Source organism: Heloderma suspectum, chromosome Z (genome assembly GCF_057233095.1).
Source record: "Heloderma suspectum isolate Gila_16-S chromosome Z, 16-S_ref, whole genome shotgun sequence".
In the NCBI taxonomy this organism is placed as follows: Eukaryota; Metazoa; Chordata; class Lepidosauria; order Squamata; family Helodermatidae; genus Heloderma; species Heloderma suspectum.
The window spans coordinates 15,076,064-15,101,573 of record NC_139476.1 but is presented as its reverse complement, the minus strand read 5'-3'; the positions used below and the strand labels follow the sequence as shown (position 1 = coordinate 15,101,573).

Below are 25,510 nucleotides of genomic sequence, written 5' to 3'. Positions count from 1 at the left end.
CTTGGTTGTTTACAAGGTACACCGGCTGGGGCCAACCACAAAATGGTGGCCAGGGGTGGAGCCAGATGCAAAATGGAGGCATAGTGGGCGGAGCCCGATGCAAAATGGTGGCCTGGGGTAGAGTCAATTGCCTACATGCTCTAGCAGCTTTTGCCAACCTAGTGCCTTCTAGATGAGTTGGACTACAGCACCCATTGGCCATGTAGGTTGAGGATAATGGGAACTGTGGTCCAACATATGCAGGTCCACAACTCCCAGCGTTCCCCAGCAGAAACAAAGTCTCACAGCTCCCAGCATTCCCCAGCCAGCGGACACAAAGTCCCACAACTCCCAGCATGCCCTAGCCAGCAGAAAAAAGTCCTACAACTCCCAGCATGCCCCAGCCAGCAGAAAAAAGTCCTACAACTCCCAGCATGCCCCAGCCAGCAGAAAAAAGTCCTACAACTCCCAGCATGCCCCAGCCAGCAGGAAAAAAGTCCTACAACTCCCAGCATGCCCCAGCCAGCAGGAAAAAAGTCCTACAACTCCCAGCATGCCCCAGCCAGCAGGAAAAAAGTCCTACAACTCCCAGCATGCCCCAGCCAGCAGGAAAAAAGTCCTACAACTCCCAGCATGCCCCAGCCAGCAGGAAAAAAGTCCTACAACTCCCAGCATGCCCCAGCCAGCAGGAAAAAGTCCCACAACTCCCAGCATGCCCCAGCCAGCAGGAAAAAAGTCCCACAACTCCCAGCATGCCCCAGCCAGCAGGAAAAAAGTCCTACAACTCCCAGCATGCCCCAGCCAGCAGGAAAAAAGTCCCACAACTCCCAGCATGCCCCAGCCAGCAGGAAAAAAGTCCTACAACTCTCAGCATGCCCCAGCCAGCAGGAAAAAAGTCCTACAACTCCCAGCATGCCCCAGCCAGCAGGAAAAAAGTCCTACAACTCTCAGCATGCCCCAGCCAGCAGGAAAAAAGTCCTACAACTCCCAGCATGCCCCAGCCAGCAGGAAAAAAGTCCTACAACTCCCAGCATGCCCCAGCCAGTAGAAAAAAGTTCTACAACTCCCAGCATGCCCCAGCCAGACAGCTGGCTGGGGAATTCTGGGAGCTGTAGAACTTTTTTCTGTGTAATCATGCACAGGACTGGACCCTAAAGTATTAGAAAATCCCTAAAGTGAAGATTGGTTCAAAATTGGGAAAGGAGTACGACAAGGCTGCATATTGTCGCCCTGCTTATTTAATTTATATGCAGAGAACATCATGAGAAATGCCGGGCTGGATGAATCACAGGTCGGAATTAAGATTGCCGGGAGAATTATCAACAGCCTCAGATACGCAGACGATGCCACCCTAATGGCAGAAAGCGAAGAGGAGCTAAAGAGCCTCTTGTTGAGGGTGGAAATGGAGAGTGCAAAAGCTGGTTTGAAACTCGACATTAAAAAAACGAAGATCATGGCATCTGGCCCCATCACTTCCTGGCATATGGAAGGGGAAGAAATGGAAGCAGTGACAGATTTTATTTTCTTGGGCTCCAAGATCACCACAGACGGTGACTGTAGCCAAGAAATTAAGACGCTTGCTCCTTGGGAGGAAAGGTATGGCAAACCTAGACAGCATAGTGAGAAGCAGAGACATCACCTTGCCGACAAAGGTCCGTCTAATCAAAGCTATGGTTTCCCCAGTAGTAACGTGTGGCTGTGAGAGCTGGACTATCAGGAAGGCCGAGCGCCGAAGAATTGATGCTTTCGAACTGTGATGCTGGAGAAGACTCTCACGAGTCCCCTGGACTGCAAGGAGGTCAAATCAGTCCATCCTAAAGGAAATCAACCCTGACTGCTCGCTGGAAGGACAGATCCTGAAGCTGAAGCTGAAATATTTTGGCCACCTAATGTGAAGAGAAAACTCCCTGGAAAAGAAAGACCCTGATGCTGGGAAAGACTGAAGGCAAATGGAGAAGGGGACAGCAGAGGATGAGATGGCTGGATAGCATCCCCGATGCAATGAATATGGACTTGAGCACGCTGCGGGAGAGAGCGCAGGACAGGAAGGCCCGGCGTGCTGTGGTCCATGGGGTCGCGAAGAATCGAACACAACTGAACGACTGAACAACAACAACAAAAGTGAAGAAGGAATGGTATCTGAACTTGTAGGGTCTTAGCAGTTGTGAGCAAATGAACATAGGTAGGGTTGATGCCATGTCAAGAAGTTTGAAGCGGGATGGAAGCATTTTCAAACATTGCTAGACAAACCAAGGTGCTTGGGAATCTATTTCCATTATTACTGTAGTAGTATTGGATGTGTGTGTATTCCTTCCTTGGTGTGTTTTGTCTACGTTTTGAGCAACACCTATACATCATGTGTTAAGCTTATAAATATTACAGTACAAATGAAATAAAACTGACCAAGAGACCCAGTTGCAGGGCAAGCAATCAATACTCCGATTAATACAGCCGAGGAACACTGCGGCCCAAAGAGAAGTGATATTGCCGAAGGCTAGCCGTGACAGATACATTTCTTTTTTTTCTTCTGAATCTGCAGTTTTAAGGAACAAGCACGTTGTGTCTACATAAAGTCCCATTTTACAGCTGGCGAACACTGGGGTCGAGAGAAAAACAATCCACCCCAGAATCAAGCCAGTAAGAGACTGTAGCTTGGTCGTACAGTCTGTGCTTTGCACACAGGATGTCCTAGGTTTGATCCCTCTGGGTAGGGCTTGGAAAGCCCAGTGTCCAAAACCCGGAGTGCTGCTGCCAGTCAGTGTTGACAATCCTGAACTAGGTGGACCGATGGTCTGAGTGAGTATAAGGCCACTTCCTATGTTCCTGTTTGAATCAGCCCTTCGTTCAGAACCATAGGACTAGAACCTTCATTCCCTGGGGAGCTGGGTCTGGCTGGGTATCAGGCTGCTTCTTTATTGTCCTGATTCAGTCAAGGGCACAAGGACTAGAATCATGTTTTGTGTTTAGGGGAAAGACCATAGCGGTACAGAGCACCTGTTTTACACGGAGGTTCAGACCTTGGTGGCATCTCCAGAAACAGCTGGGAAAGACCCCTGCCAGAAACCCTGAAGAGCCGCCGCAGGTTAGTGTAGACAGTACGGAGTGACAGGGCCGGCATCACAGGTCAAGGGCCCATGCTGCAGCAGGGGCCCATTGACGAGAACCCCCTGGAGTTGCTCCTCCTCTTTCCTGTTGCAACCTGCTTGTTCACCGGCTTCTCGCCCTGGCCGAGGCAACAGAGGTGGCGAGAAGGAGGAGCAGGAGATGCCACGGCCAACTTGCTCCCTGGCTCTCTGCGTGCGGAGCATGCAAGTGGCAGCAGCAATGAGGCTGAGGGGGGGCATGGAGGGTGTCTTGCCCAAGCCCCAAACCTGAAGCTGTCCCTGCCAAGGCAGACAGAGGCTCCAAGTCCATCTGAAACACCTTCCAATGTTAAGCCTTCTAAAAGTGCCACTGTGCTTAAAACAGCGGGAGGTCGGGACACTTGGCTGCGTTCCTGGTCGCCTCAGCACCTGCCCGCTTGATCCGGATCCGCCTCATGCTCATCCCCGGCCCTCGGCTGAGCTGATGGAATGGTTTCCCCCTTGGCCTCTTTGGTTGCATTGTCTGGGGAGCTGGAGCCCTCTGGCCCCACCTGGAATAGGTGTGTCGGGCTGCGAGGTTTCACCTGACGCTGGTGGCAGGGGGGTGGGGGCTGGGAGAGCGGGTGGTGGAGGAGGCAGAAATGGGCTGGGCCTTTCTGTTTGGAAACAGCCTGCCTCCAGCTGGGGGAGAGCAAAGCCACTGGGCCGAAACGGGTCGAAGCAGGTTGCTCCAGGCCTTGGTGTGGGCACACCTGGTCCATCGCCCACTGGCTTCCCCACAGGGCTCCGCACGAGGATGGTGAGAGCGACATGGCGGTGAGATTTCAGGCAAGTGCGAGTTTGTGGAGTGGCAGATTTCCAGCGGGCGAAACCATGCACTTATCTCCAAGCATGTGACGGGGGAACTATGCGGAGTGGCACACTCTTTTTCTGTTCTGTCAGGCAGCATTTCAAATGGCACCCAGGCCTCTCGTGCCAACCCGGCGCCCTCCGGCTGCATTGTACTACAAACCCCATCATCCTCAGCCAGCCTGCTGGCTGCAGATGATAGGGGTTGTCATAACGCAGGCTGGGGAAAGCTGCCCTAACCCCTTAACCTTGGGTGGGGAGAACAATTTGTGGTTCTTCGGGCCTGAGGGCTGGGCACTCTGCACAAGCTCAGACATGCCCTTCCATCCCTCAAGTTCCAGGTGAAAATGTTGAGCTCTGTCTGGGCTCAATGACACTTCCTTACATCTCTTGCAAACCCTCGGGCTGGAGCCAGAAAATGCTGAGGTGGCAGATGCATGTGCAGAGTGGATTTTGCCACACTGTGGAGTAAACCTGGATAGTTCGCTGGAATTTGGGTGGGTGGGTGGGTGGGGAAACATGGCTTCCAAGGGAGAAAGACATCTCTTTAGAATTCTAAATAAATTAATAAATATTTATTATGTGTTTTGGTTGGATGGTGATTGTTGCCTGTTAATTGTTTTTGTGTGACTATATGATTTTTATGGTGGCTTTATTGGTACTTGTTTTGTGAATATAGTTTGTGCTTCTTTTGGAGGAAGGGCAGGTTATAAGAATTTTAAATCAATAAGGGCGCAATGCTATGTGTGTTTAAATATGCATAGGATTGCAGCCTAAAGGCATTTAGCATCAGGGCAGAGAAGCAAAGCTCCTTGCATTCTTGCAGTCCTGATAGTGTTAGGATTTAATGGGGTTTAAAATGCAAAACTGCGCATGCTCAGATGTGAGCGTTTTAGGACATTTTTCTTTCTGAACGTGCGTGGGTTCGTAGGGCTTTTTATGTCTGAATGCGCATAGGATTGCGCCCTAAATTGCTTGAGGCCTGGAACCTTCTGTCTTGAGCAACCAGATTCCACCAGGGCTCAGCCCCCTGTCCCTCATTCCAAGTTCGGTTTTCTCCCCTCTGAATCCTGGGCCTTTTTGAAACCAAAGCCTACTTCCACCCTTTTCCCCCCATAGCTGCAAAACAGGCAGAATTTCCACCGGTGCACCTGTTTCCTGGTGTGGAGAGAGGCTGCGGCTGCACCAGCGGGCTTCCCGCCTGTTGCAGTGCGGCCCGGAAAGTGCAAGCATATGCCTGCCAGGAGCAAATGGCGCGGTTTGGGCGTGGGCACGCTGGCATTGGGGGAGGGAGGTGGGATGGCGTGTGAAGCGTGCAGCGTTCTGGGAGGCCGACTTGCTGTTTCTGCGAGTCATAAATCGACCAGGAATGTGTGCTCGGCGTCAGCAACGCATGATGCCTGCTGGCGTTGCTGTTTACCTTCTCGGCTGGTCAGGGCCTGGGCAAGGCGGAAGGCTTTCTCGGCTCCACGTGGGAGGAATCTCTGGCCGTGCGGCCACCTTGGGTGCGCCAAAGGGAGCCACAGATCTTCAGCAGCATCCATGCTGCTCAGCAAGTGTTGCCTGTAGGCCAGATGTTGAAGCAAAGCGCCTCTGGAAGGTCGCCAATTTGGGAGAAAGGCTGAAGCAGGTGACATGGAGCTCAGTGGGCCTCTGTCTCTGGCAGCTTCCTGTTTACACTGGCCCTTTAGTGTTCAAACTTTGAGGACCGGAGTCTTGCGTTGTTGTTTAGCGGAAAGGCCGCAGCTCAGTAATTCATGCAGCTACCGGGCAATGGAGAAACATCTCCCCTGCCCTTTCTCCCTGTGGGCCAGAACCATCTTTTTATTTCTGGTACCAGTTCAGTTATTAGGCCTTTATTGCTTCATATAAAAAACTTGCAGCATCATATCAAAACTCTTATCTAGACCAGTATCCTGTTTAACATAAGAACATCAGAAGAGCCCTGCTGGATCAGGCCAAGGGTCCATTTCATCCAGCATTCAGTTCACACGGCGGCCAACCAGCTGCCGACCAGGAACCCACAAGCAGGACATGAGTGCAACAGCACTCTCCCACCCATGTTCCCCAGCAACTGGTGTACATAAACATACTGCCTCTGGTACTGGAGGTAGCACAGAGCCATGAGGACTAGTAGCCACTGATAGCCTTCTGCTCTTCCAAAAATTGTCCAACACCCTTTTAAAGCCATCCAAATGGGTGGCCATCACTACGTCCTGTAGTAGTGAGTGTATGTGCTGTGTAAAGAAAGACTTCCTTTGATCTGTCCTGAATCTCCCACCGTTCATGAGATGACCCCGGGTTCTATCATTTTGAGAGAGGGAGAAAAATGTCTCCCTATCCACTTTCTCCATGCAAAGCACTATTTTGCAGACCTCTCTCATGTCTCCCCAACCCCCCACCTCTTTTTCCAGGTTAAACAATCCCAGCTGTTGTAACCTTCCCTCATAGGGGAGATGCTCCAGCCCCCTGATCATTCGAGTTGCCCTTCTCTGAACCTTTTCCAGCTCAACGGTATCTTTTTTTAGGCGTGGTCACCAGAACTGGACACAGTATTCCAAGTGTGGTCACATCCTAGATTTGTATAGGAGCAGTAGGGTATGGGGGCAGTTTGATTCTCAATTCCTTTCCTAATTATGCCTAATGTGGAATTTGCCTTTTTCACGGCAGCCGCACACTGGGTCGACACTTTCATCGAGCTGCCCACCACAACCCCAAGATCTCTTTCTTGGTCGGTCACTGCTAGCTCAGATCCCATCAGGTTATACTCAAAGTTGGGATTTTTTGCCCCAACGTGCATCACTTTACACTTTCATGCACTGAACCACATTCACCATTTAGATGCCCGTTCTCCCAGTTTGGGAAGAGCTTCAAAAGGATCTCTCCCATCTCTTTTTGTTTTAACCATCCTAAATAATTGGGTGTCATCAGCGAACCTGGCCACCTCACTATGAATTCCTAATTCCAGATCATTTATGAACAGGTTGAAAAGCATTGGTCCCTATACAGATCCGTGCGGGACCCCACTATTTACTTCCCTCCATTGGGAGAATTCACCATGTATTCCTACTCTCTGCTTTCTGTTCTTGAACCAGTTTCTGATCCATGAGAGTACCTCTCTTCTTATTCCATGACTGCTACATTTGCTCAGGAGTCTTTGGTGAGGGACTTTATCAAAGGCCTTTTAGAAGTCCAAGTAAACCATGGCCCTTGGATCACCCCTGTCCGCATGTTTATTGACACTCTCTGGTTCCCGGGTCTGCATCTCTGTTATGAAATCTGTCATTGTTGGTGAGCATTTTTAAAAAGTTGAGCAGCTGTCTGTGAGCAAATACAGGCCTACTTCGCAAGGCCTGTGGGAAGGAAACATCATTGCCCACAGTAGGTTATAGACCACTGACCCTGGAGGTTCAATATAGCCATCATAACTACTAGCCTTTGAGAGACATTCTCCATGAATTCCTTGGTTCCATCGCACCTTACGGCAGTGAGTTCCACAGGTCAGTTCTGCACCTTATGGAGAAGGGCTTTGTTTTGTTGGTCTGCCCTCTATCGCTGTGCCCATCAGCTTCACTGCATGACTTGTAGGAGAGAAGAAAAAAAAATTGTCCTCCTTTTTCTCCATGCCAGGTACTTGTGGGTCATTGCAATGTATTTATTTAATTAGTTGGGAAGTTGCCGGTGATCTTGCATAAAACTATAGAAATACACTCAAACATTAAAAAGGATGATTCTATCAGATAAATAAAGGTTGTTGATAAGGCCCTTAAATTTAATTGATCATAAAGTTTATGGATTCTGGCCAATGTAAGGTAAGTATGCCTTACATCGGGTAAGCCTATGTAAAACACATCCCACCCCTGACAGTACGTGCAATGAAACACATCGGACTTACCCCCTTTTGCTTGGGGATGGGAATTCCAGATTGGTTGAAAACTATTTATTGGTGCCATTAGGGCCGGACTTTGGGGTAGAAGTCTGGGGTGCTGCTGAGCAGCAAGAACAGAAGGACCCCCAAATGTAACTTTCCATGTTTTGAAGCAAATAAAGTAATGCACATTAGCATCTAAAAAGGGGACGATGGTCCCGTAAGAGCATTCAGTCCCAAGTTCAAAATGACCAGACTGCCCTGTTGATTGTGCAAGGATGTGATAGGCAACCCCTTTCTGCTGGCTGGGTTCTTGGAGCTCACAGCAGCCTTCAGTTAACATTATTTCTTTCTCTGGGGTGCACTGTTCGGGGACTCCCAGTTTTAGCCTGCAAGCCTTCTGGCTGGAGCGGCGAATTGAGGAAAACTCTAAAGTGTTGCAGGTGATGCTCTCCGGTAGAAGTCTTTATATCTGCCTCCCTTTGGGGAAATGGATGTGTGTGCATGGGGGGGGGGGAGAGATGCTGTGGAGAAAATGTGTCTGTGCGTGTTTCTCTTCTGCAATGTTCAACCATTGGAGGCTGGTGGTTCTGATATCGGTGGGGCAGTGAATCCATTCCAGGTTTCAGTCAGAACCAGTCAGAATTCTAAAGGAGCTATCCAAGGTGCGAAGCTATTCAAGTGGGGCCACCAGCCTCCACTGTGTTCAACTATTTCAGTCCTGTTTCTCCTTTTTCTCTCCCCCCGCTCTTCCCCAGCTTTCTGCAGCTCCTTGACCTAATTTTATAATACAGGATTTATCCGCCAATCTTTTTTGGAATGCCTTGTCTGCCTGCCAGTAAAAAAAACAAACATATTTTTTATTTTAAAGAAAGATGTTTTCAGCTGAAAAAATGCAGATCCGTTTATTGAAATATTTTCATGGTTGGTAATGCTTCTGAGTGTCGGATTAAGAATCTTATCTCCAATTCCCGGCTGAGGCAAGCTAATTACATCCCTGCTCCAGTTAGCAAGCTGAAATGGGCAACCTTCTTCAAATAGATACACGTTGGATTATTTTGGCATGCTTAATACATACAACCGGTGCCCCTCGGCCGTGCCAAGCTTATAATTTTTGACTTGTCCCACTGGGGGCTTTTAGCAGATAGTGTTTTGTTAGCACCCTGCTGACCTTGTTAGATAGCGCTTTGTTTTCACCTGGAAAAGGCCACATGATCGTACTGTGTTCCTGGCTTGAGGCAAGGTGTGGGCCTGGCTGGAAGCAAACTAACCTGGTTGGTTCTGGTTGGGTTGATTCAGAAAGCGGAGGCGTTAAGTCAGGGATGGGGAACCTCTTTCAGCCTGAAGGAGTTTTGGAGAAGTTCTCAGAGGCCTTACTCCAGTGGTGGGAAGCACCAAAGGAAAAGGGGGCGAAGCCCACATTTACTTATTTATATACAACATTTCTATACCGCTAGACAGATTCTGGAGCAGTGAGCAATAAAAGATACAAAGATAAGATAAAAGAATAAAACTCTGTGTTAAAAATTATTATTATTATTAATTTATTTTTGAGAAAACAATCCTGAAAAAAAAATGTGGCTGGTCAGTTGAAGAAGGCTTCCTGAAATATCGATGTTTTCAGGAGGCACCAGAAACAACACAACGTTGGTGCCTGCCTGACCTTCAGAGGCAGGGAGTTCCATAAAAAGGGGGCCATCACACTGAAGGCTCTTCTGCGGGTGGACTCCAATCGAGCCATAGATCCATGCAGAACTACCAGGAGCATGTCCTCTGATGACCTCTGCATATTTTACCTGAAAGCTCTTACAGCCAGTAACTAAGCCTTAGGAGAGGCGTTTCGAGCTTTCAGAAGCGGGGAAAAATCCACAGAGGCCAGAAAACTACTAAATGACTGGTGGTTGCGGGGGGGGGGGGGCACCCTGACAGATGGTTTCATCATATTTGCAGGTCAGCTTATGGGCCAAACTTGTCTGAATAAAAATATATTTGCCTGCCAGGTCTCCCTAGGCAAGGAGTTCCAGAGGCTGGGAGGAACCACCGATAAGGCCCTGTCTTGAGTTCCTGCCAAACATGGTTCTAACGTTGGCAGGACAGAAAGAAGGGCGAAGGATTGTAAAACCAGGCAGGCTCGTAGGGGAGAACGCAGCCTTTCGGTTCACCTGGTCTCTATCAGGCTTTATAGGTCATTATCAGCACTTTGAATTGTGCCCGGAAACAGACTGGTAGCCAGTGAAGCTGTTGTAAAAAGAGTCACACACTCCCCAGAACCAGACCCAGTCAACTGTCTGGTGGCAGCATTGTGGACTGGCTGAAGCTTCTGAGGAGTCTTCAAGGGCAGCCCCACATAGACCGCCTTACAGTAGCCCAGCTGAGATGTAACTCAAGCATGTGTCACACTGTGGCCAGATCTGACACTTCTAGGAGTGGGCGCATTTGCACACTAAGAGCATTTGCAGATGAGGCTTTTATTGGGTAACCGACCTGCCTCATTTGTGGAATTGTACAGGGAGTCCAGATGATGTCAGCTTTCCCATGGAACCCTCCTGTATTTTCCCACTGCTTCGTCTATCCTGCCCCCCCCCCATTTTCTTGCCACACAATATCCATGAAGGAGGAGAAGGCGGAATAGCTACATGACGGCTTTTGGTTGGTAATGCAAGGGTGCTTTGGACTACTACTCCCATCAGCCCAGCTGACATGGCTGATGGTCAGGAATTATGGGAGATGTGGTCCAAAACATCCAGAGGGCACCCACCCTAGTCCTAGGAGCTACCTGTCTGGAAGCACTCTAACTTAAGGTAGGGATGTTGAAGAAATCCACAATATGGATTCAGATGAGATTGGACTTCTGTGGATCTACCAGCTTTATCTGAGTTGTGCATATTCCGCAGATTTGTGGGAGGGTTTTTTATGGGGGGGGGGATGTGTGCAATTTTGTTTTATTTGCAAACGTGAAGGTGTGCACTCAGAAACGAACAGAATTCTCGTGCAAAAAATCCTATTCTGTCCATGAGCAGACAGTGGAAGCCTAGTAATATGCAAACCACAGACGGAAAGGATTTCCCCAAATCCGTACACCCCTGGCTCAAGGTGTGCAAAATTTGAAGACTGGGCATCCAGATTCAGGGCTGAATCCAGATTTTGAACCTGTGTCTTCAAAGGGAGGGTGTAACCCCATCGAAGATGGGTTGAACCCCTGGTTTTGAAGCTCCAGTGTTGGATTTGTCTTTTTTAGAAAAAACCAACAGAACTTCTCTTCACCTGCATTTCGTTAGGAGGCCATGGCTGGGAAGGGAGCAATGCACATAGAATCCTCTGACAGCAAACTCACCTGGTGCAGCTATTCCCAAATGCCCTGTGCGTTGTTTCCATAAATACTCCACTCAAGGACGCACAAATCCCTTTGCTCCTCTTCTGGCTGCTTCGAGGCAAGTTGTACACAAGGTTTCCTTTGAACTTATTTTTGTTCACATTTTATTTCAAAGATTTCTATTCCACTTTTCAGTTATAAAATAAGATCTAAACAAAATGTGGAGGGAAAGTTGAGGAAAAGGGCATAGGTGAAGGGGAAACTGAGGCATGTGGGGGCTTACCAAGACAGGGAGAAGCTGAATTACACATTGATTTGACACACTGAGCTAATGGGGGCGGGCTGCAAGGTTTGTGTATGTGTGTGTGTAGATGTTTGTGTGGATGTATAAATGCAGGTCCCCGAAGCTGCATCACATTTTCCCCCCTCTTGGCCTCTCCTAGGTTGCAGACATGGAGGAAATGGTGATTTGGGAGCAGTATACCATCACGCTGAACAGAGTGAGTAGTGTGTTAACATCTTTCTTCACGGTCTTCTTTTGTTCCCGGTCTCTCTCTCTTGTCTAGCTGGATGAACCCACAGTGGCGAGAACGAAACGTTTTGCTCTATTCTGCACTGGTCAAGAGTATTGTGTCCAGTTCTTTAAAATCAGTTTTTTATTGTAGATTTCAACAACAGCAATTGTAGATTTCAACAACAACAACAAACAAAACACAACTACAATTTTTGTTAAAAACCACAAGTATAACAACATGCTTTAAAGGCTTCCGTTTCAGTTATAACAATTTTCTAAAAAAAGGGGAAAAGGAATAGATTACACGTAAACATCAATAAAAGCAGACCAAATATCCAAATAGAGGATTGTTGTGGGGCGGCACCTATATACCAAGGGTGCCACATTTTAAGAGGGATGTACCTGTAAAAAAATTCTCTGTGTCTTTGTGGATCTCAAGTTGAACATGAGCCAGTGGTGTGATGCGGCTGCTAAAAAGGCTAAGGCAATCTTATGTATTTATTTATTGGATGTGTACTCTGCCTTTCTACTCAGAATGGCATGTAAGGTGGCTTATAGCCACTAATAAAATTAGATAAAAACAATCATAAAACAAATACATTAAAAACAACACAACAACACAACATTTAAAACAATTTAAAATGCAACAGTAACAGAGTAAAAACAGTCTCCAACCCAACAGGCCTGCTTACATACCAAATGCTCACTTGAATAAAGTGGTCTTTGTCGGCCGGCGGAAGGACAGCAGAGAGGGAGCAAACCTAGCCTCCCTTGGGAGGCAGTTCCACAGCCCTGGGAGCAGCCACCGAGAAGGCCCTGTCTTGCATCCCCATCAGATGAAGGTGGTGGTCTGAAAAGAAAGGACCTCTCCAGAAGATCTTAAGAACCAGGCAGAGGCAGAGAGGGTTCTGTGTGACCAGGTGGGCGAGGGGTCTGGAAACCAAGTCCTAGGAGGAATGGTTGAAAGGGCTAAGTGTGTTTAGCTTGGAGAAGAGAAGCTTGAGAGGCAGTGTGGTGTAGTGGTTAGAGTATTGGACTAGGACTCAGGAGACCCGGGTTCTAGTCCCCACTCAGCCATGGAAGCTCGCTGGGTGACTTTGGGCCTGTCCTGGACTCTCTGCCTGACCTACCTCACAGGTTGTTGTTGTGAGGATAAGATGGAGAGGAGGAGGGTTATGTCCATGCCTTGGGTGCAAGAGGAGAAAAGGCCAGATATAAATGTAATAATAAATAAAGGGGAGACATGATAGCCCTCTTCCAATGTTTGACGGGCTGTCACGTGGAAGGTGGAACAGGCTTGTTTTCGGTTGCTGCAGAAAGCAGGGCTGGAACCAAAGGGTGGAAATTGCAGGGAAGCAGATTTCGGCTAAATGTTAGGAGAAACGTCCTAATGGTATGAGTTATTCAGCAGTAGAACATCAGAAGAGCAAAATCCTATCTAGTCCTGGATTCTCTTCCCACAGTGGTCAACCAGGTACCCCAAGGGGAAACCCACGAGCAGGACAGGAGTGCAACAGCACCCTCCCGCCCATGTTCCCCAGCAACTGGTGTACAGAGGCGTCCTGCCTCTGAGAGTGGAGGTAGCACGTAGCCATCACGACTAGTAGCCATTGGTAGCCTTAGCATGGCTGGCTGGGGAATGCTGGGAGCTGTAGGATGTTTTTCTGTCTAAACATGCATAGGATTGCACCATTATCCTCCATGAATTTGTCTAACCCCTGTTCCAAACTGGTGGCCATCACTACATCCTGTGGCAGAGAATTCAATCAATACCTCTCCAGTAGAAGTATTTAAATAGGGACCATGTGTCAGTACAAGATTCCTGCGCTCAGCAGGGGGTCAGACTAAATGTCCTCTGAGGTCCCTTCCAGCTCTTATAGTATACACAGCTGGGGCATAAATTCTGGGAGGGAAGACATTCCTTTCAGTAACCACATGGGCCCAGAGCAATGAAAACCAGTCTTGGACAAATCAAATGGATTTTTATTTTGGTTTAGAATGAATGTACCTATTATTAATGAAATTCTTTATAGTTATTATCAGTGTAGCCATTGCATTTAGACTTGATGAATGAGAAATATTCGTAGAATCACTGGAATTCATTTGTATCTTCAGCATCCTCAGTCATTTTAATGAATACTACTAACAGTGAAAGTATTATGTTTCAGTCCTTTATGATATGGTTGTACCTTTTATTTTTTGGAGGAGGGGGGTATTTTCTATTTTATAAAATAAATATTAAAAGAAGGCAAGATCGCTGCCACTCACACTCTTTTCTGTTTCTGCGCAGGATCCCCGAAAGGGTTTTGGCATTGCCATCTCGGGAGGACGAGATCGTCCAAGTAGCGTCGATCGAGACACCTCGATCGTTGTCTCCGACGTTGTGCCGGGGGGACCAGCTGATGGCCGGCTACAGTAAGTGGCATGAAAACTACCAGGCCGCTGAGTGGGGGTGGTGCCCAAGTCAGAGGATACGGAAGGTTTCTAGAAGGTACTATTGTAAGGATTTTCTTGATTTTGAAATACACTATCATGAGCGTTCTGTGATGTCACAGCAAGTTAGCCAACGGCTGAGGGTGGGTGGGGCTCATGCTCGGATGACTTTGGGGGTGGGACTTGTTTAGCTGGCTCCTCCCCCAGGAGCCTCTGTGCTTGCTCAGGCCTTGCTCTGCTGTTCTGCCCCCAGCAGAGGTGCAGGGCCTTCTCAGTGGTGGCCCCTCCGCAGTGTAGACAAAACTAAATGAGATGGAACAATGGTCTGACTCCATTTAAAGCACCATCCTACACTCCTATTTAGGTCGGCCTTTTATTCAGAACCATGAGGACTAGAAGCTTATTTTAGTTTTAGAGGGAGAACCTTCGCTCAGTGGTACAGCACCTGCAGGTTGGTCTCGGAAAGACCTCTGTCCGATATGTTTTTCCACTGCTCTCACCCCCGCTGCCCTTTTGCCTTTCTGCAGGACCCGGGACAAAATTGCCATGGTGAATGGCCTTTCCATGGAAAACGTGTCGTCCTCTTTCGCCATCCAGACCTTGAAAACCTGTGGCAAGTTGGCCAATATTGTGAGTACAGGCAACCGGGGATGGGGGTGGATTGGGGGGGCAGGCTCCCCAAACCCCCAGTTGCTCTCCTCTGTCTTTTTACTAATCCTTAGAAGAAGCAAGATCCTTTCTGTGCAGCTCGGTTTCCAAGGAGGTTCTTCCAGTAGGGTTCCAGCGTTACACCAATTTAACCCCCCCCCACACACACACACTTTGATTTGTCGGAAATATGTATTTATACAAAAGAGACCAGTGTAAAAGAAATATTCTTCTCACCCCACCCTATGCATGTCTCTCTCACCCGGTAATGGCATTGGTTGACTTTCTGTGATATCATGGAGTGCTTTCAGATATTCTAATTTCTCTGGGGCCAACCGCATGTCTGGCTGCCTCCCTGAATCAATAAACCCCCAATCGATCATGATACACCTTTCTGTTCCACAGCCTTCCACTGGTTGTTCATGTTTCATTGTTCTTGCTTCCCTCTCCGGACTGGGGTGGTCACACATGCACCTATGAAAGTAACGCCAATGGTTGGGTTGAGATTTTGAAATATATTTGAGTAGACCCATTGACATCAATGGGGCTTAACTGGGTCATGGCTAATGGACGTTGTATTTATTTCAATGGGTCTACTCTAAGGATTACTATATGCTTCCAAGCCCAATGCAAAGTGCTGGTTTTGACCTATAAAGTGCTACACTGCTCAGGACCACAGTACCTGACACAACAACTCTCCTGGCATGAACCGACCTGCACACTACTCCCTGCATCTAAGGCCCCACTCTGGGAGCCCCTCCGAGGGAGGCTCAGAGGGTGGCAACAAGGGAGAGGGCCTTTTTGGTGATGGCTCCCCATTTGTGGAATAATCTTCCTGACAAGGCCCGCCAGGTGCCAACGTTGTCATCTTTTCAGTGTCAGGTTAAAACTGCTGTCTTCTCTCGGGCATTTGGCAGCATCTAATGCATCTCTTGATTGTATCTGGCTGACGGTTTTAAATTGTTTTAGATATATGTGGTTGTGTGTGATATTTGTTTTATGTCCTTATGTGAATGGCTTTTTATATTTTACATGATGTGAACCGCCCACAGTGCTTTGGCTATGCGGCAGTAGAGAAATATAATAAATGAATTGAAATGACTAAATCTGGACCCAACCCCGGTGCTTATAGCCAGTTTGGATGATCATAAACGTGGATTAATAAGACAAGATGTCAGTGAGCCTTTTTCTCCCCTCCCCCTCTCCAAACCAGACCCAATTAAATCAGGAACCTGTAATGAACCTCAGCGCCCCATTTCACCCTAACTGGGAAATGATGGTCCCAGCTTTTGTAACAAGCAAGGATATGAAACCATGGTTGGAAATTGGTTCAATATCCTGGCTCATTCCAAAGCTGGTAACCACAGCCCCGGTTCGGGCAAACAAGAACCGTGGTTAATTTTCCTTGCTTGTGCTTCAAAGGGAAGCGCAGAGAGCCTGTGTGGATAGGCAAAAAGGCTTGTATGTAGCTTGGGTTAATAAGCCAAAATACGATTGTCTGACTGCAGCCTCTCTCCTTTTCTGTCTATGTGTCTTGTTTACATCAGATTTCCGCTTCCTTTTAAAAACAGGTTTCCAGTCCTCATTGAGAAGGTTTAAAAATTTATGGAGAAAATCTCAGTTCCAGGTTGTTGAGGACATGGGTGGGGGCTACCAGTGGTTAGGGAGGGTAGGACTTCAAAGCTGTGTCCCTCCCACTTCCGCAGCGCCCTGAGCTTTTGCCCGTATGTTTTTAAACCTTCTCAATAAGGACTAGAAACTTGCTTTTAAAAAACCCTGAATTCTGATGCAATTACTTGTCATGTTTCTACATCCTCTCCCTTCCACTCCAGGAAACAAGGCTTCAGGCTAACACTACTTTATTAGTTAACAACTCTACTTTACTAATGCAGATTCTAGGAAACTCTCAGAGTGCAATGAAACAGCTAATCCACACTTCTACGAGTATCAGTAGAGGAGCCGAAGTGGAAGTTAGAGAAGTTGCCAGCAGTCTGGGCATGAACTTCTCAGCCAGACTCACTTTACAGGGATGTCCCTCCCTTAGGGTTGCTCCCTCCTACATTGGCTTCCATGAGCGGCCAACCTGGTGGAGCGTCTGAGCCCCGCCCCTAACTTTCCCCGCTTTACTTTGCGACGGACCCTAGTGTCCCTCAAGTCACGGCCCTAGCCCTCCTCCGAAACTTGAGTTCTCGTGGTGGAGTAATGGGGGAGCCGTTCTGCCTGGGCCATCTGTGTGTCAAGGTCTTGGGAAGAAAGTCTTGCCATATCTGGGCTCACTGGGGAGGTGCCGCCCTCTGTTGTACCTGTTCCCATTCTGATTCTGAGCTGCCCGACATCTCTACATGCTCAGATTAATTCCTGACATTACACAACCCACACATCCACAGAGGCTGCATTTGGACAATCATATTTTGGCTTAAGCCAAGATGTGAACAAGATTTTTGCCCGTCCACACAGCCTCTTCGCCTTCTTTAGGTATCCCACAATGGCTGTGTGGGGAGGCAGAATAAATTACATATGGGTACGCGTGCCCCCTTATTTAATTCACTGGATTTGAATCTTTGGGCAAATTGGCATACCTTCTTTTGGATTTCTTGATGGGCTGCTAATGTGAGTTCTGCTTTACCTCCCTACAGACGGTAAAAAGACCTCGAAAGGTGCATCTTCCGGTTACCAAATCCAGCACCCCCAAAAACCTGCCTCTCTCTGTTCCTGCACCGCGCTCGGCTGACAGCCGGAACGACGACTCAGATGACGAGTATGGTTACCGGGGCAGCGAGCCGTTTTTGCTGAGCAGACCGGGTGGTTATGGCCGGCACCAGGCCGAGGTAGAGCACAACCGGGGCTACGATGGGGACTCATCCAGTGAGAGGAGCTCTGGGCATTACCGGGATGAGGACGATGGGCCCCGCAGGCATCCTGTCCGGAACAGGAGGCGGAGCCAAGATGGCGGCCATCGGAGGCGGAGCCAAGACAGCGGATCTGACGGGCAGCCTTACACCAATGGGTACAGCCGCAGAGGGAACGCCAGTGGGCTGGTGTTGGTGTCTGGCTTCAAGAGGCTGCCGCAGCAAGACGTCCCAATGAAACCCGTCCGCTCGGTTCTGGTCAAGAACAAGGAGAGTGAAGGTAGATAGCAAATTCTCCACATCCGTCCTTGAGAGTGGGCATCTTGGGAAATCTTTGCAATTCCCTGAACTTCTGAAACACACAGTTGCACTTATGCACTTTCTTGTGCCCTGTTTCCTTAGACTTCATCCACCCCCTTCACCAAGTTCCTCCCTCTGAAAAATGGCCATTCATCCAGGCTCAGCACGAAAAAAGCATGCAATATAATACAATTAAATCAGATGGAAAGTTCGGTCAATTGATTGCCATAACCCTAATTCAAAGGTGCAATACCTTAAGTCCAGGGCCAAATTTGGCCTTCCCGACATCCCAATTTGGCCCTTTGAGGTTGCCCAGATGGCCACACTGCCTTATGTCCTCATCCTCTTCCCGATTGTTTGGCGGCTTCCTGACTTTTGTGCCGTTTTCTCCCCGGGTTGAAAGATATTTTGCACCCCTGCCCAAATTCCCACCCTGCTGCTAAATTGGCCCCAAAGGATCTGACCAAACGGAGCTTGTAAAAATGAGGGCTTTTGTTGAAAACTGTAGTCGGTCTGTGAAGAATGAGGCAGGCTTCTGGATCATGCAGGACGCCTCGTTGTGCTCAAGGGCTCAGTGGAATGTGAAAGCTTGCATGCTTTGCCTTATTTCACAGCCCCTCCCCTCCCCACAAAAGTGCCTTATATGAACCAGTTCATTTCACTGACTGTCTGCTTTATCTCCTGCCCGGAACAAACAAACCCAGAATACGGCTTGAGGCTCGGAAGCCAGATTTTCATCAAACACATCACGGAGACAGGATTGGCAGCAAAGGACGCTTCTCTGCAAGAAGGGGACCTCATACTGAAGGTGTGTGGGGCTTGGGAGGAAATGAGGGGGGCTCGATGCCCCTATGGTTGATGCCTGTATGCCATTCCTTTTGCAAATCCCACGGAAATCGTAAGAAAGAGGTAATTTCCCAAACTGTCCACCAGACCGGTAATTTCCCAAACTGTCCACCAGAATACATTAGTGTGCTGTGAAACGCGCAAATCTGCATTTTCACACTTTAGCTTATGTGTATTTTTGGTTAGGAAAAATGCGCACTTTTAAAGACGCGCATTTTCCCCGGTTGAAAATGTGCATTTTTCCCAATTGAAAACAAAGGAAAGAGATGCTAGCATCCGGGGGCACAAACGAGGTGAATCAAGCTTCAAGGAAGAATTCGTAGAACCTCAGTGAGCTCAAACGTTCCATGTTCGCCGAACCTTAGTTAATTTTGTTAACTTATTTCTTTCAGTGGTGGGTGACATATGGGTTGCATATGCCCCCCCCCCCAGTCTATTTTGTAATCCCCATCCTCACCACAGATGCCAAATTTGCTGCTGTAGTGGTGGTAAAAAAAAACAGTGGCAATTTTTCATGAGAACAAGGGGTGTGGGAACCTTGTTTAAAAAACAACAACTGCACTTCTGCTGTTGTGCCAAATTTAGCAGTGTATTTTTAAAAATTAATCTTTTAGTGTGAATTTTTACAAAACAAAACAAAACTGAAAACATTACAAAACCTAAAAAAAAAGGAATGAAATAAAAATAAAAATACAACAACGTATTCAAAATCCTCAGTTTCTAACATTACAATATTTGAGAGGGGATGGGAAGGGGGAAGAAAAAAAAAGGTTAGACATAAACTTCAGTAAAAGCAGACCAAATATCCACATATAAGTCCATTTGCAAGTTACGCCCATATACCACTCTTTCAAATGTTGCTAGTGTTGTTAAGTCTTCAGCCTATTGCGTTATAGGCGGTGAGCGTTTATCCTTCCAACATCGTAGTAGCAGTCTTTTAGCAAACAAAAGGGCGCAACATATCCATTTACGCTGACCATGTGTTACGTTCCAAGAAGTAGGTAAGTAATTTAAGAGAACATTTACATCAGTAAATGTTAAAGAGCTTTCCAATATAAAATTTATCTGTACAATAACTTCCTCCCAAAAGGAGGCAGCCATTGGGCATTTCCAAAACATATGAATAAAAGAAGCATTGACTGCGTTACACCTCCAACAATTAGCCGAATTTGACAAGCTTTCACTAAAAAGACGTGGCATCCAATAGACCCGAAACAAGAGCTTTTGCTAAATAAGGCATTACTGAAGATCCATTCAAATGTCCAATACAGACCCCAATATAGCAGTGTAGTGAGGGGCCAGGGTCCCTTGATCCGCAGAAGTTGCCCACACCTTTAGTTAATTTAGGGCACGATCCTATGCATGTTTAGACAGAAAAAAGTCTTACAACTCCCTGCATTCCCCAGCCAGAAGAAAAAGTCCTACAACTCCCAGCACACTGTCGGACTTATTCCTGGGTAAACACGCATAGGATTGTGAAACCAACATTGCAAAAACCCGACATGGTTTCAAAGAGCAGAATAAAATATGGAAAAACGTAGTTCTCAAAACATAAGGGGGGAGAAGTCCAGAAAATATTTCCAATGTAAACATCCATATGTGTTTGTCTCATAATTGCCCCCACCTTCCTTTTTGGTATAATAATAATTATAAAAACCCCGTAGGGCCGAAGAGAGAGAAAACAAATATTTTCAAATGAAAGAAACTTTTGTGCAGGAAGCGGAAGAGAGAGCAAAGGGCGAGGCTGGTAAGACTTCCACAACCAGGTGCCCTTGAGATGTTTTGGCCTGCAGCTCCCATTCGCCCCAGGCAGCATGCCTAGCAGTCTGGGATGATGGGAATTGTAATCCAAAATATCTGGAGGCCACCACTTTGGGGTAGGAATGTCCGTCACTGGGAAATCCAGTTCTTTTTTGACCTGACGGAGTTCTGTGGTGTGTATTATTATTACTATTATTATTATTATTATTTACATTTCTATACCGCCCAGAGCCGGAGCTCTGTGGGCAGTTTACAAAGATTAAAAAGATTAAAAATACAATATACAGACATTAAAAACCATTTACATAAAAAACACATGAACAGACACATGTATGACTTGATTTGCATTTGTGAGCCACGCTGCAGACTTTTCCCTGAACGTTTTTTGTGCATTTTTCCCCTGCAAGTTCCACAACATTTACAAATTTCTGAGCAACTTGTGCAAATTCCTGAGCAGCTTGTGCAAATTTCTGAGCCAGCGTGGTGTAGTGGCGAGAGTGTTGGACTGGGAGCCGGGAGTCCCCGCTCGGCCATAGAAGCTCACTGGTGACTCTGGGCCATTCACAGACTCTCAGCCCGACTCACCTCACAGGGTTGTTGTGAGGATAAAATAGATATAAATGTAATGAATGAATGAACTTGCATAAATTTCAGAGCAACTTGCACAGATTACAGGTGTAATTGTGCAAATTCGGCTGCAATTTGCAGAAATTGCTCAGAAATGTGTGCAAATTGTGGAACCTCTGGGGAAAAATGTGCAAAATGTCTGGAAAATCTGCGAAGTGGCCTGGCTCGCTGCACACAGAGTCGTTGGCCCCAGCAGGAACTGGAATGAAGTCTGGGGGGCTGAACCTAGGAAACCACACTGAACTCCACCCCCAAAACATTTCTCTGACATCCCTACTTTGGAGAAGGTTGTTTAATTTGGACTTGGAGAAAATTGTGATATGGGAGGTGGTTTAAGAATAATAATAGCAACAATAACAATAATTGAGAATAGGTTAATCGGCACAACCTTTCTCTCTCTGTCTCTTTCCAGATCAATGGTGTGGCCAGTGAGAATATGTCGCTAGAGGAGACGCGGCAGCTGATTGAACAATCCGAGGGCAGACTCACCTTGCTCGTCTTGAGGGATAAGAGCCAGTTTTTGGTCAATATCCCCCAAGTGAGAGACAGTGAAAGCGGAAGTTCTCACCTGGACGGTGAGGGGAGGGAAGTGGAAGAAACGCCAGGCTGGGTGGGCGGTGGGGGGAGCCATCGAGGAGGCCTCTTGAGGCTGCCTAAACCTTGTCTGGAGGGGAACTGGGAAAGATTTAGATCAGGGGCTGGTAACATCTGGGGCTTGAGGGGGCATTGCACCCTGTTCCCCACCCGCACCCTTGCTCCCTGTCACCACTACAGGAGTGGGAAAAAAGCAGACCTTTTTCTAGAAAATAAGCAGTTTGTCCCAAATGGCATGCTTGCTAGCCCACAGATGATGTTCCCTGCAACATCCCTGCATGAATACCTGTCCTTGCTTCCTTCCAGTCGGCTTCTTCTGTCCCCTTTCTGCATTGGGTGCCTTTGGATTGTTCCATCCTGCTTTGCCAGGGCACACACATGTCTCAGCCATGGAGAATTTGGAGGAAAGGCTTGTTCCCTGGCTGTCTCCTGTCCTATACCCTCCACCACCCCATGACAGCTTTTGAAAATGCATTTAGGAAATACGCCTGCCCGAGAACTGAGATTTGTTGGAGGGGCCCTCCTCTGCATCCCACCAGTACGAGACATACACTGTGGTGGGACATGGGAGAGGGCCTTCTTTGCTGTGGCACCTAGGTTGTGGACTGCCCTTCCCTTGGAGGACCGATTGGTGCAGACATTGGTCTTGTTTTGGCACCAAGTAAAAACATGGCTTTTAACCAAAGCCTTTGAAGGCTAAATGCATTCCCTAGCACATTGTTTTAACTGTTTTATTGTTTTAGATTTTAACTGGTATTAATTTGTTTAATAGTTTAATATGTTTTTAGGTGTTTAAATTATTGTTTTATATTGTTTAAAGTGATTTTATCTGTATACCACCCTGAGCTCTTAATGATATAGGGTGGGATAGAAATGTTTAAAATAAATACATAAATAAATATGTGTTTGGGAAATGCACGTTTGAATATGTTTGCGAAGGCAAATTTTCAGGCAGAATTAAAAAACCGAAAATTTGCCGAAACGAAACCGAATGGGAGAGCCCTTGCAAAACGGACCATAAGCAGACCAATTTCTCCACCCTTCACTCTAAGGGTGAGACTGAACTTCGTGCCCTCGTTGTGTTGTTTTAAAAAATTATTTCTTAATTTCATTTCTATACTGCCTAATCGCTGAAGCTTTCTGGGCAGTTCACAGAAATTAATGGTTTCACAAAATGGTTGGATAGGACGCTCATTAAGATCTTGTTCTCAACCTGTCTTTCAACATTAGCTGTCATTTCTGGGGTCGGAGCTAAAGAACGTGCATAAATATTAACAAACCATTGTCCAAATGAACTCTCCCTTTTTGTTGTGTCCCCCTCAGACATCTCTGATCTTGGCTCTGACGTCTCACTCCCCCCTCCCGCAGGGAGCGCCCCCCGCTCCCCCGAATCTCCCGCAAGGAATTCTCTCCTGTAAGTGCCTCCTTATGTGTCTTGAGCTACCTGCCTTTGTCTCCAGGGCTTGCTGAGAGGGTTTTTTTTTTGGTCTGGTTGTAATTTTTATTTTGTGTAGACCACTTCAGCCTTTCCCAACCTGGTGCCCTCCAGACGGGCAGAACCAACCAATGGCTAGACATGTACAGACTGTATAAAATCCGCTCCATCTGTGTTTCACGGATTGTCAGGCCGCTTTCATTCCGTCATTCACCCACAGAGGGATGTGAATCTTTTTTTTTTGTCATGCAGAAAAATACAGAAATATTTACGTAAATATTTACGTAAGTATTTACATAAGCATTTACATAATCTACCTCAGTATGTAATGTTTAGTGTATTTAGGGGGCGCTCCATGGTAGATTCCACAGGTCAGATTCTTAGAAATCTGAGCTCATTTTAATCCGTCTCGAATTTCTCCAGCATCCCGACCAATGGCTAGTCTACCGCAACAGGCATTGTTGCGTCTTTTTAGGGTTTTTTAAAACTAGAACCCGAGGTCTACCAACGGGAGGTGGATACAATATAACCACCGCCATAGGGCAGTCTAGGGCCTGCTCTGGTTGAACTGCTTCTACCCGGGAGATGAGAGTGTAAGCGAGGCCATTCTACCAGCCCTGCTGAAAACCTACTTAATTTTTTCCCCTTCTTCCCTCTCCACCCTTTTTCCCTGCGTGCCGTGTCTTTTTTTTTTAGATTGTAAGCCTGCAGTCTCATTCTGCAGGGCGATCGTAAACAGTCCCGGGTGCCTTTTGGGGAGCGGGATCAAAAATACTTGAATAAATAAATAAAATAAATTGATACGGTAATTGGAGGAGGTGGGCGGGGCCAGTCACCGACTACATCTCATACACAGATCTAGATCCTAATGATATAGAGCCGGATAGAAATGTGTTAAATAAATAAATAAATAAATACATCTAAAATCTAGAGGTGAGTTACTATGGAGGGGGGATTCTCATAACCTGATGGAATAACCTGTACCAGCTGCCCTGTGTTCTTAGAACTGGGGAGAGGGGTAGATTTGAATCGGTAGATAGATTTTAATCAGATAGATTTTAATCGCATAGATCTGAATCGGTGGATGGATTTGAATCGGGTAGATCTGAATCGGTAGAGAGACTTGAATTAGATAGATTTGAATCGGATCGCATGGTTGGTGAGTGCAGGATGTTGGGTTGGTGAGAGTGCCTTCTAATCCTTTTGCTTGGAGTGGCTTTCTTTCCTTCTTGCCCTCCTAGGCTGTTATTTTTGCTGCTTTATGTTTGGATCAATGGATTTTTATTTCTTACTTTGGAATCTTATTGTGTATGTTTGTAGTATTTGCCTCTTCGGGGGCCTTTGCACCCAAAAGCGATATACACATCAGGCGTAATAATATTTTAAAAAAGAAAATAATGACAAAGATTCTAAAGGTGGGCACACAGAGTTACAGAATGTTGTCCCCCCACTCACATTATAACTGGGTTGAATTTCCCCCTTACTCCCCCAGGTCTTGGAGACGTTCCAGCAGGGAACAGCAGCCAGAAGAGGACTTGACAACGGTCCAAGTTGTTGGTGAGTTCCAGCCAATCAACCGCTCTTGTAAGGTTGAACGTTTATGGCACAGGTGTTGAACTTCTTTCAGCTGGAGAGACAAATTCCATTTCAGATAAGCTCTCGGGGGCCGTTTTCCAGTGGTGGGTGGGGCTTAAAGCTTTTACTGCTAACAGTTAAGCCTTAGAAATTTTTAACCTTTTAGAATGGGGGGGGAGTGTGTGTGTGGGGGGGAGTGCTGAAACGCCAGGAAAATACCAAATAGGAGATTGGGGGAAAGATAGTGATCCGAGTACTACAGCTCTCCCAGACCCCGGTCATATTCTCCTAGTGTTCAGCCTTGCTGGCATTCAGGAAGGCCTGTGAAGCCTTCCCGGCTGTGCCCCGAGGGTTTATTCTGTGAGATAATCTGGCCTGTGCTGTTTTTGGAGTTGACAGTGATCCAAGTACTACACTTCTCTTGACCCCTGGTTATATTCCTCTAGTGCTCAGCCTTCCTGGGCTGGCTTCCAGGTTCACATCCGAAGCCTTTAAAAAAAAAAAATATCCCCCAGTGTGGATATGGGAGCTGACAGAAGTACTCAGTAGAGAGATTCAAGTTTGTGGCAGAGTTTGTGACACAGGTTTGTGCCACAGCTTTAAGGCAGAGTTTGTGGCAGAGCTGTGACACGAACAATGGCAGCAAGCACAGGAGTTCTAACTCCTTTTCTATGTCAGGATCGATTCTGAGCGCAGGGAGACAGTTAGCAGCTCAGAGGAACAGCCAGAACCAGGGGATGCATTTTCCCAAGCCAGTTCAGGCATGGGTAGGCGTGCTGCTCAGGTTAGCAGCTCCCAGATGGCCAGGCCTGAAGCCCCCCCTTGCCCCCCTCTGT

The 25,510-nt window shown here is 47.2% G+C and overlaps 1 protein-coding gene across 8 annotated transcripts in view; it reads left to right on the top strand.

The window, feature by feature from the left end:
- The window catches only part of TJP3 (tight junction protein 3), a 57,174-nt gene that overhangs the window by 7,930 nt on the left and 23,734 nt on the right, over positions 1-25,510 (top strand). For 4 of the 8 annotated variants that reach the window (XM_084825874.1, XM_084825878.1, XM_084825877.1 and 1 more), the window contains 8 exons: positions 11,536-11,592; positions 13,897-14,021; positions 14,567-14,669; positions 17,324-17,816; positions 18,541-18,644; positions 21,483-21,645; positions 22,988-23,078; positions 24,592-24,656. In XM_084825874.1, coding sequence (XP_084682000.1) covers positions 11,545-11,592; positions 13,897-14,021; positions 14,567-14,669; positions 17,324-17,816; positions 18,541-18,644; positions 21,483-21,645; positions 22,988-23,078; positions 24,592-24,656 — 1,192 coding nt within the window. In that variant the 5' untranslated portion in view covers positions 11,536-11,544. Of the gene's footprint in view, positions 1-3,669; positions 3,891-11,017; positions 11,211-11,535; positions 11,593-13,896; positions 14,022-14,566; positions 14,670-17,323; positions 17,817-18,540; positions 18,645-21,482; positions 21,646-22,987; positions 23,079-24,591; positions 24,657-25,510 lie in introns of those variants that run through there. The other 4 variants (XM_084825876.1, XM_084825875.1, XM_084825879.1 and 1 more) reach the window with 3 other exon arrangements.